We start from the raw sequence: 12,078 nt of genomic DNA on the forward strand, positions 1-12,078 counted from the left end.
ATGCATCAAAAACTGGGGAATGATTATTAAGTCACAGATGGTATAATTTATTTATAATATTTCAACCAGACCAGAAAATCCAGACAAGAAAAACTGGTCTAGAAAGACAAAAAGATCAAGACTGATCAAACTGTTCTAGATGGGCAAACAGATCAAAACAAGGAGAAAAGGACCAGACCAGAGGCTCCTGATCAACTGATCCAGACCAGAACAGGTGATACACACTAGACCACCTACCTGATCTAGACTAGACCAGAAGATCCACCGTCAACCACAAAATCCAGACCAGCCCAGCTAATTTGGTTGTTCCAGACAAAGCCAGACAGTCCAGATGAGATCAGAAGATTCAGACCAGAACACAAAACTATTAACCAGCTGATCAGAACTACCCCAGCCTCTTTCAGATCTGTGACAGCAGGGCTCACCCCATCAAACAACACAGCCTTTCTGAACCACAACCACCATGTGAGCCTCACCTTGTTGGGCTGAATGGTTCTCCTGAGGTTCTCCATCCATTTGTCTCTCTCTGCGGCTGATGTGCAGCTGAAACACTTGCTTCCGCCCGAGTAGGTCACCTGACAGACAAGTCAGACACAAAATGCACACTAAAACCACAACCACTGATCACAGACAAACAGGTGAAGATATTTTTTGGCTTTTTTCTTAAAGCGACTTGATGCTCTTCTTCATTCACGAGAGAAAAGATTTAAGTTTTCCTCTAACATTGCTCTTGCTTGCTGAAAAAGCTTTTGAACAGCTTCACCTGAAACCTTATAAAGGCAGACATGCCAAACTCAACAGTTGAGGGACATGTTTGAGCCCCTCCCTCATCAGAACCACGAGTCACCTCGAAGCAGAAGTCCCGCCCCAAGATGCTGCTGTGCAATGGCTTGACCAACACGTTCTCCTCCATGCTCAGGTCCAGAGCTTCTACGCCGCTGCCAGGGCTCAGCAAAGACTCATGGGAGCTGGATTCCTTTAGCCTGGGGAGGCCCCGGGACCTGCAGGACAGGAGGGGAATAAGTTAGAAACACCCTTCCTCAGCTGAAATACCTATGAAAAACGGGCATAGAGCCAGGTATGGGGGGACCCCAGAGCATTCCTGCTGCTGCTCCTCTCTGCAGCTGTTCAATCTGCAGCTCAGTCTGTAAACAGACCTGAACTCCCAGTGGGTGGGGCCCTTGGAGGCGTCACCACAGTAAAAAACAGCTGAGGGCAGGCAAAGGCGTTCATCCACATGGGAGAAAGGGAGTGTTTGCTTTGTAGAAACAATAAGAGCAGCATCCTAATTCCAACTAATAATCCAAAAACAGTAGTGCGTGCACACATTTGTAATCCCTGCATCAGATGATTTCTGTAAACCTGGATTAGCATCACTAAACCCTTTCATCCCAGTTCAGAGCATCTCTGTCTTATCTGTGCTGGCTTCAACCTCATTGATCTCCAGGATGTTAAGAGCTGCCCTCAGATCTGCGACGTCTGCAGTCCAGAAAAACTTGCAAAGATCATGCAGACCAAACCCTTCATGAGGTGTTTAGACGGAATAACCTTCACCTTTGGTGCCTACATGAAAAACCCAAAACACTAAAAGAAAGAGACTCCTTCAAAGGTCAATATGAATTGTCCGCATCAAACACAGAACCCTTCAATGTTTCTGCTTATTTGTGCTGGAATTCTCTGGCGTCAGAAAGAAAAGACATTGCTAACAACTAGGGTTGTGCCGATGGACGATATCATCGTCCATCGTGATGGGTGACTGACATCCCGATGGAGAGACCACCATCGTGATGCCACGCCCCCCCCACGTTGCGCGTCGACACCATAAGCCGAGGTTACATGTACCAAATATCTTGATGGGATCAATGATTAGAATCCAACCGTGTAGATGGGCCCAGAAAAATGTTTTCAGAATATAAAAACGTTCACTAAGGTCACACTTTCCGTCGGAATAAATCATTCGCACATGCGCAGTAGGGTTTGAAAACCGGAAGGATATAAATTCCGCCGAGCGGCTTTTTTTTTTCAAACTTTATTGAATGTAACAATTCAATACAAAACAATGTTAAACAGCGCCGAGCGGCTATATACATTGACAGGTCAGCTCGGTAAAATACGAGATGATCTTCTAAACGTGCTTTTAATAATGTTACGGTTATTGTGAAACACATGTTCGCTCATCATTCGAATTTTAATCCGTGTGGTCAGTGCTTTTTCTGAACGAAGCCAGGATTAGCAGTATGCTAACACGGGCTAACAACATTAGCTTTGGGTGGTGCTGCATGCTGGCTGCACGTAAACATGTAAGAATAACATCAGCCTTTATTTAGTCGGGACACGACTGGAAACACAAATCCGCGTGATTGTTTGAATGTTTTCTAAGGACTGAACGACATTTCTGCTTTGAAGCTCAAACCGCTGTGTGTGCTGACGATCTGTGCTCAGACACACCTTTAGACCCGGTTCTGAGTTCGGTTGCTTGTACCCCTAGAGCTGCGGGACGGATCGCAGTCTTAAATCTCACACACATAGCGCTCATGTAACAAAGCTTCCCCTCAAACACAAAGCTGTAAGTCCGCGCTCCGCCGGTCCACTTCACTAGTGAAGTGCGGGAGCGGACTACTTCTTTTCTATTTTGTTTGTTACTTTTTTTTGTTAAAGTCACTTCCCTCAGTTTATACTGGATCATCGCGGATTAGTCATTAGTTGGGAAATAAAATGAAAAAAGCAAAAAAAAAACGAATAGCAGTTATATAAAAACGAAAAATGTACAAATACCCCCCCCCTCCCCCCCCCGACGATGTCATCGTCCATCCCGATGGTTGACAGCAAACATCGTCAACGGCCAATTTAAGGGACATCGCCCAACCCTACTAACAACACACATGCACATTTCTATCAAATCACATTTAATAGTTGATCAGAACTAAACGCAACTTTGTTAAAAATACTATTACTCTTCACTTTACACACTGAGCTCATAATATTTTCTCCCTTTGGCTCTCTTTCTTTCTTTGGTCTGTCTGCATCCAGGATGAAGGGAACCGCACCATAGTTCACCTGCAACTGAACAGAAACCCTGAAACTCAAGTGGACCAGAGTTCTCTTGCTTGATTCCAACCTGAATCCAGGAGAGCATTCACACATGCCAAACAGAAAGGACAATCAGAGAAAAGCCGCTTTGGGAGTGAAGCATTAATCCAAACACTGAAAATAAGTCCAGCAATATTAAGGAGCGAGTGTATCTCCATTGTCTGATGATCATAACCTAAAGAGTGAAAAACCCAGCAGATCCTGAGCTGAACGCTCCCCGTCAGTCCCAGCAAGAAAGCACAAAAGCATGGATGCAGACACGCATAAGCACACACACACAAGCACACACACACAGCTTCAGTTTCAGGAAGGGCTGGTCCCCCGCATTACAACAGAAACCTGATCCACTTTGCAGGCAGAGGAAGATACACTTCCAGTCCATATACACATACATACACCCACACACTAATATACACACACACACTTATATACATACACACATAGGCTTACACACTTAAACATACATATGTACACAAGTTTACACTCATACACTTTTATACATACACAAGGAAACCCACACAAACACACACATGCAGACACATGTACACCCCCACACATATATACATATACATACACACACACGCACCCATATACATATACACACACACGCACCCATACACACACACACACACACACACACACACACACACACACACACACACACACACACACACACACACACACACACACACACACACACACACACACACACACACACACACACACACACACACACACACACACACACACACACACACACACACACACACACAGACAGACAGACAGACAGACAGACAGACAGACAGACAGACAGACAGACAGACAGACAGACAGACAGACAGACAGACAGACAGACAGACAGACAGACAGACAGACAGACAGACAGACAGACAGACATATATATATATATATAGATATGTGTGTGTGTGTGTGTGTGTGTGTGGGTGCGTGTGTGTGTGTGTGTGTATGTGTATGTATACAAGTATATAAATATTTATGTATATAAATACATATACAAACATATACAGCACAGACACACCTGCTCATCAAAACGGTGAATTAACACATGTGGAATTATATATACATAAAAAAGAAAGTGTGAAACAACTGAAAATATGTCATATTCTAGGTTCTTCATAGTAGCCACCTTTTGATTTGATTACTGCTTTGCTCACTCTTGGCATTCTCTTGATGAGCTTCAAGAGGTGAACCTGAAATGTTTTTCACTTCACAGGTGTGCCCTGTCAGGTTTAATAAGTGTGATTTCTTGCCTTATACATGGGGTTGGGACCATCAGTTGTATTGTTCAGAAAGTCAGGTGGATACACAGATGATAGTCCTACTGAATAGACTGTTAGAATTTGTATTATGGCAAGAAAAAAGCAGCTAAGTACAGAAAGACGAGTGTCCATCATTACTTTAAGAAATGAAGGTCAGTCAGTCTGAAAAATTGGGAAAACTTTGAAAGTGCAGTCACAAAAACCATAAAGCGCTACAAAGAAACTGGCTCACATGCGGACCGCCCCAGGAAAGGAAGACCAAGAGTCACCTCTGCTAAAATTAATCAGAGTCACCAGCCTCAGAAATGGCAGGTTAACAGCAGCTCAGATTAGAGAGCAGGTCAATGGCACACAGAGTTCTAGCAGCAGAAACATCTCTACAACAACTGTTAAGAGGAGACTGTGTGAATCAGGCCTTCATGGCAGAATATCTGCTAGGAAACCACTGCTAAAGAAAGGCAACAAGCAGAAGAGACTTGTTTGGGCTAAAGAACACAAAGAATGGACATCAGACCAGTGGAAATCTGTGCTTTGGTCTGATGAGTCCAAATTGGAGATTTTTGGTTCCAACCACCGTGTCTTTGTGCGACGCAGAAAAGGTGAATGGATGGACTCTACATGCCTGGTTCCCACCATGAAGCATGGAGGAGGAGGTGTGATGGTGTGGGGGTGCTTTGCTGGTGACTCTGTTGGGAGTTTATTCCAAATTGAAGGCACACTGAACCAGCATGGCTACTACAGCATCTTCCATCCGCTTTGCGTTTAGTTGGACCATCATTTATTTTTCAACAGGACAATGACCCCAAACACACCTCCAGGCTGTTTAAGGGCTATTTGACCAAGAAGGAGAGTGATGGGGTGCTGCACCAGATGACCTGGCCTCCACAGTCACCGGACCTGAATCCAATCCGGATGGTTTGGGGTGAGCGGGACCGCAGAGTGAAATCAAAAGGGCCAACAAGTGCTAATCACCTCTGGGAATCCTTCAAGACCATTTCAGGTGACTACCTCTAGAAGCTCTTCAAGAGAATGTCAAGAGTGTGCAAAGCAGTACCGTAATTTCCGGACTATAAGCCGCTACTTTTTTCCTGCACTTACAGCCCTGCGGCTTATTCAGTGACACGGCCAATTTATGGATTTAATTGGCGGCCGCCATGTACGTATTTTCGGACTCACTGAATGGTTTGAGCTGGAGACATGTTCTGCTGCTCGTTCACATAGAGCTGCGGGGCCGATGGCAGTCTGATGGCTCCCACACGTAACAACTCATCCTCCCCTCATCCACAAAACGTTCAGTATTAAGTCCGAATGCTCTGCACAGACACGATTTGCTCCGTCCAGCACAGAATGGGGACGAAGCGTTCTTCCCTGGGAGACAAGGAGCGCGCGGGGCGAGCGCGGAGCGCAGAGGCGTCCGCGGACCAACAGTGTTTGTTGTGGAAGGAAACTTCTGACGCACGCGCCGCGCTGAGGCGCGCGTATCGCGCTGAGGCGCGCTTTTCAGTCGCCGCTGCTTTATTTTACTGGTGTTACTTCTCCCATAACGCTGCCGCGACACAAGCGGAAGGAGAGCCGTTTCTGTTCACCCCTCCATGCACTGCTGATACTTGGTCATTCTTAAACACATACAACAGTGTGGCGAGGCCGGGCGTTGACCCCGCCTTTAGCCCTTAAGACTCATGGGAAATGGGGAATCGCGGATGTAAATTTCCTCATCATAACTGAGGGATGTAATGTTGATTATATGGTTACTGTTTGTAATTTTATGTATGATACCTAGATTGTCAATAAGTAAAAAAAAAAAAAAAATTAAAAATTAAAAAAAAAAACATAACTGAGGAACTTGTGAACAGAATAGAGTTCCATGCTGTTTGGCAGATGTAGGAGTATTCAAATACATGATCTTGAGGCAAAGCTGACTCCACCCACAGTGTGCTAACGAAGTACACTTACTCTGGGAATCAGGATGTGAATTGTCAGGATGACAATGATGCCTAGTACATGCGGCTTGTACTCCGACGCGGCTTGTGTATGTATAAAAGTAGTTAAACACGTGAAAATTGGTGGGTCCGGCTAGTATTCGGGTGCGCTTTGTAGTCTGGAATTTACGATAATCAAAGCAAAAGGTGGCTACTTTGAAGAACCTACAATATGACATATTTTCAGTTGTTTCACACTATTTTGTTATGTATATAATTCCACATGTGTTAATTCATAGTTTTGATGCCTATGTGTGGCCTAGGTGTGTCCAAAGTTTTGGTCTGTACAGTACTGTACTCTACGTATATGTACGCACACTCAGAAACATATACACGTGCACACACACACACACACACACATACACACTTGCATACCCTTAATTGCTTAGACACACGCTTACATCACTACAAACAAACATGAGCAGCAGAGGTATCCATGACAACAACATCCACAGTCCCAAATAGCCGTGTGCAGATTTCCGGCTCTGACTACAGAGACAGAGCCTTCTTGACCAATCAGCATGCATCTATCAGCGTCTATCTGCATCTGTGCAGACACAAACTCTGGAGTCCTACGGGAATTCAGGGTGTTGGAGCACTGGGGGATTTGTACATCAGCAGCCTGAGCTCACTCATGCAGAAATGCACACGAGTCTGCATGGGTGTGGTATTATCCTACTGTTGTGTGATCCTTTCTGCATCACCAGACCTTCTAACCAGCAGAAACTGATGGAGCAATGCAGAACTCAACCAGAACCAGAGAGGATCCAGAATGTCAAAACAGTGCCGAGTAGGGATGCAAGGGATCACGGCTTATCCGTACGGATCACCAGCCACGGTTCAGCACGCACGTGTACCACAGATTGCATCCCCCTCCCAACTTTCCGCGAGCATGCATTATTTAAAACAATTGTTTCTTCACACCGAACGCTATTTGTGCGTCAAATTCCCAAACACGGTCTTTATTTCAACATGCATCAAAGTCGCTGTTCAAGGGGGGGGCGAAAAGTGCGTTTATAAAGCTGACGCTCCTTCGTGTGGGAGGAGCTAACGCCAAAAGTTTTTGTTGACTTCATATGGTAACCGTGAATGTTGAGAGATCAGTTTTATTTTTTATTTTTATATATGTTTTATTAAATATATGTTTTGAAGCATTTCAAAAAATAAATTGTAGGCTTCTATCTTGTTAATTTTTTCCTTATTATCTAAAAAAGGTTTGAACCGTGACTCTGAAACTATGACACGATGCAAACCTCTGTTGCACCCCCACTGCTGGGCCACCTGTGGTATTTTTATCTTTTTGCATCCAAGTGAAAATAAAATCCAGACACACTTTTACAGAGTTCTGACAGCAGGGGGCGACCTTTGCAACTAAAATGTTCCAAACGGAGGCAATGCAGCAGACAAAAAATGATCTCCATCAGTAACCCTGACCTTTTTCATTTACCTGATCGATCAAACACTTCTAACCCACTGAAATGGACTATAAAAAACTTAGCTGGGTTAAACCAGCTCGCACAGGTCAGACTGATGGAGCTGAACATCACACCACCACTGTCTGAGTGTTATAAGAAGTCACCTGTCAGCATCAGCAGGGCGCAGGAGGGGGAGCCTGAAGCTGGTGGTCCGGTCCAGTTTGGTCTGACTTTTGGTTCTCTTGATGGATCCTTTAAGACGTTTGCTAAAGAAGCCCTGAAACACCAAAACAACAGCATATGTTCATCCCTTCAACCTCCGAAGCAACAAGATTAAAGCCGGAGTAGGAGTAGGAGTGGCAGTGTCAAGAGGATAAAAATCCACTAAGTCTGATCAGAGATTGTCAGGTTCACCCGTGCTTTTATCCCTATGCTAAGATTAGTCTGCAGACTAAAAAACGTAACCCCCTCTTTACATCAGTGTCCGAGATACATGACCAAAGATCCAAAATAACACCACTCCTAAGTCGATCACTGACCTCCTACCTAAGTGTCCTGGTGCCACGATGGACTCCTCTGTGTTTAATCGTGGTGTACACTCTTCCAGGTATCACAGTCATATTCCATTGGGACATTGAAGTCAGTAGAAGTCCCAGTAGAACAAAGGATTACCCGGTTGGAGCTCTATCTAGAACCTTTCCCAGATTCTCCCAGGAGATCCTGTACTATGTACTGCCATTCAGCCCATAAGCTGAGACCACTGTAACAGACCTTGTTCCCGATCTGCAGTCACAGAGACACGACCTTCCAGTTCACCAGGGTGAACCTCTCAACATACTATATTCCTGAGAACCAGCACATTTAACAATGTCATCTGTAGTCTCCATGTTGTCTCCCCAAGAATTCAAAGTTCCCCAAATCCCACCCAAACACATGAGATATCAATGGAAAGGCCACGCCGTCTTGTTTTAAGAACATCAGGACTTAGTGCTCCAAATAAGTCAAAAGATGCAATCCAAAAACAAATGTCTTCTAAAAAGGACAGTAAGTAATGAGTTTGTTCTCAAGGGGGAATAACAACTAAACCTTTCACCATGGACACCTCAAGAGTGGAAGAGAATCAAGCCCTCTTAAAAAGTTGGGTTTAGCCCAATATCATATCATATCCATGGCTACATCAAATGTTTTTAATAGTTTTTCCAAAGGGAATAATCCAAGTATGATGCAGCTATTCAGATTGATAAATGCACATTATCTGATTGACATCAGGACGACCTGATCCCCCAACTCTTTCTGAGGACACAAGGGAGGTCAGAGCGTCCCTGAAGGACAGATGACGGTCTTTCATACCACCCCGACCTCAGACAGGGAGGGGTGGTATGATCTAGCAGATAAACCAATCAAAGCTTTCATTTATCAGGATATCTGTCAGCACAGCAAAGAGAACCTGCAGCCTCATTTCCTGAGATATTTATATCTTTAAACTCATGCCCCCTCCCATCATGAGAACTGCTCCAGAAAAGGTTTGCTGCTGTGATCTCGAATGGAGCACCTCAAACTCCCACCACTGACAGCATGAAAAAAGATAAAGATATTTCTTCCAAAGCGTGGAAACTAAATTGGGAAGAAAAAAAATCTATTTTTCACTGTGAGCTGTTTTTCATTTATCGAGAATGACTCCTGTGACATGGTGGGGGGGGGTTTGCACACAGAGCTCTGATACTCACCGGAACTCTGAAGGGAGATGAACTGGGACTGTCAATCGCCACACTCTTCTCTGAGCTCCCCAGCCCAGAGATGCTGCTCCTCCTCGGAGAACGCTCTGAAGACACATCTGCAGACACAAAGAGACATCACCTTCATTACGACTGAGATCATCATTGCGCTATAATTTGAGACTCTCTGGAGGAGGCGGAGCTCTTTCAAGAAATAAATGTTTCGAGTCAACAAAAAGAAAAAGACAAGCAGCAGAGTTTATGCTAGCCACCCCCACATGGTAACCTGAAAACTCCTTTTTCAACAAAGTTTTTAGGCCACCTGCACATAGCGCAAAAAAAAAACTTTTCAACTACTTTGGTGGTTACCATGGTGACACCTTAATGAAGCCAGAGTCATAGGGTCACACAAAGCCTCCATCTGGAGGGTTTTGTAAATTTACAAAACAAAATTGTCGGCTCTGGCTTGAGAGAGAGTGGAAACGTGTCTCTTCTATTGATGATCTGCAGCAATAAACTAACAGCTCATGTTTTCTTCAGCCCAGGACGCTAGGGTCAGCTGAGGACCTCTGGATGATTGGGTTGTTTTAGCTTTTCTTGGGGCAGGATCATTTTCTGGAAGCTGCAGATCTTCATCAAGCACACCTCTGACTTCAAACCAGTTTAACGAGGCCCAGAGCGTCGAAAAACAGCTGAAGGTCCCTCAGGAACCTCTAGTGTTTTCACACTTTCAAAGAACTTCTTTGCAGACAGCCAGATCAACACAGGACCACCTGAGGACATCTGCTGCTGCAAACACCTGCAGCCTCCTGCAGGGGGGCGCAGCATGCAGGGAGGGGGGGGGTCCAGCTCTGCTGCAGGAGAAAGCCGGCTGCATGCAGGCGGCGTGCAGGTGCAGATACTCATGCACACAAACACAGAGGGAGGCAGGGACGCCACCACTCAAAGCTGAAGCAGCATGCTGCAGGACAGCGGGTCACATGACACAAACACAGAGAGAGACGGTACCTCTGTCGCAGCTGTTCCCCATCATCTGAGGAGAGGACACACGCACACACACACACACGCACACACAGCGTCAGATAGAGTTCGCTTAAGCAAGCACCACCTTTCAGCCAATCAGGTTGAGCTGCATCCCTCCAACTTCATCCCATCAGCATCCTTGCCTCAGACCCCCCACCCCCACCCCACTTGTCCTTCCTTCTCCCCCCACCCCCACTGAGCAGTAATTCCAACTATCACTGCAGTTATTCAATCACTACCCAACTGCAGCCTCCTCTTCGTCTCCTGTCATCCTCTTCCTCATCTCTCTCACTGCAGCAGCTCGCTAAAAGCCTCATCACCCCCCCCCCCCTCCCCAGCTTAAGAAGTTTGTCTTCCTGATGTGCAGTGCAGCTAATGTGTGTGTGTGTCTTTGTAAAGCAGGAAAACAAAGAAACATTGCTCCTCCCCCTTTGTTGAGAAAGGACGGGGACGGGGGGGGGGGGGGTCCATCGGTGACAGGTGGGTGGAGCCATGCAGATGAGGAGGCTGGTGAGGAGGAGAAGGAGAGTGTGGATCTGTCTCTGCCTGTCCTGACCCGGTTTCTTTGCTGAGATCCTCGCCCCAAAAACACGGACAGGAGACTAACCCGGAACAACCTCCTTTCACGTCACCTGCAGACGCCTCACCTTTGACCCTGAATGTGGGCGGGGCTGACACGGCCCAGTGACACTGAAACATTAGCAGAAGGAATGCTGGGAATGTCTAAATGTTCATTCAGAAGCTTCAGGGGTAAAGGAAGAACATAAAAACTCCTTTGTCTGTTTGTGGGTGGAGCTTAGGTGATGACATCAGGCAAGATCATATGGATAAAATTTGTTTGGAATTTAGATTTTTCACAAAATGTAACAAAAGTAAAAAAAAAAAAAAAAACAGTAACTTTTGTAGAGTCGCATCAATGGTCTGTCCCAAATTCTCCCCGTTCTTATGGTCTGTGAGCCTCCCGGGTTTTTCATTCTGGGTCTAATCAGATTTCACCTTGATGCTGGGATCAGGTTTTCCAGTTGTGGCGCATTCATCTGCATCCATTTCCTCTGAAAAGCTCTGTAACTTCTGAATTTGAAAGGGAATTTGGTCATTTGTTCTTTACGAATGTGAGCCAGATTTAGTCATTGCTTAAATATAGATTTAAAGCGACCTGAAGCAGAGGCTGACCCTGCCGACCAGAAGACGTACGGCACTGTAACCAAACCGAACCTTTCCTGAAACCTCTGAGAGCGTGCGACATGAGAGAAGTCACATCCTGTCAGCTGCTGCTCAGTGAGTCGTCTGAAAGCACAAAGAGTGTTTTGTCATGGGAAAGCAGACACACACTTTAGCTTTGACAACAAAAATTCAAAGAATTTGTCCTCAAAAAGAAACCGGCTTTGTGCCGCCACCTCTTCATTCCTGACGCGCACACAGACGTTCACAGAGTGGACCCGGCTGCAGCTGGACTGTGATTCACTCTGAAAACTCAAACCTCAAAACCCAGCGAGCTCTGTCCCTCTGCCCCCCCCCCCCCCCCCCCCCTACTGCTCCACCCCCTTTCTTTCAAGACACAATCTGACCACATGAG

General features: G+C 45.6%; 1 protein-coding gene across 7 annotated transcripts in view; it reads right to left on the minus strand.

Annotated features, from left to right (window-relative positions):
* rasal2 (RAS protein activator like 2) overlaps window positions 1-12,078 on the minus strand; it is a 52,371-nt gene that overhangs the window by 12,376 nt on the left and 27,917 nt on the right. For 6 of the 7 annotated variants that reach the window (XM_023965211.1, XM_023965209.1, XM_023965210.1 and 3 more), the window contains 4 exons: window positions 9,492-9,598; window positions 7,929-8,041; window positions 848-1,001; window positions 477-575 (listed from right to left, as the gene is read on the minus strand). In XM_023965211.1, coding sequence (XP_023820979.1) covers window positions 477-575; window positions 848-1,001; window positions 7,929-8,041; window positions 9,492-9,598 — 473 coding nt within the window. Of the gene's footprint in view, window positions 1-476; window positions 576-847; window positions 1,002-7,928; window positions 8,042-9,491; window positions 9,599-10,487; window positions 10,513-12,078 lie in introns of all 7 variants that reach the window. The other variant, XM_023965212.1, reaches the window with a different exon arrangement.

Source organism: Oryzias latipes, chromosome 17 (genome assembly GCF_002234675.1).
Source record: "Oryzias latipes chromosome 17, ASM223467v1".
NCBI classification, from domain to species: domain Eukaryota; kingdom Metazoa; phylum Chordata; class Actinopteri; order Beloniformes; family Adrianichthyidae; genus Oryzias; species Oryzias latipes.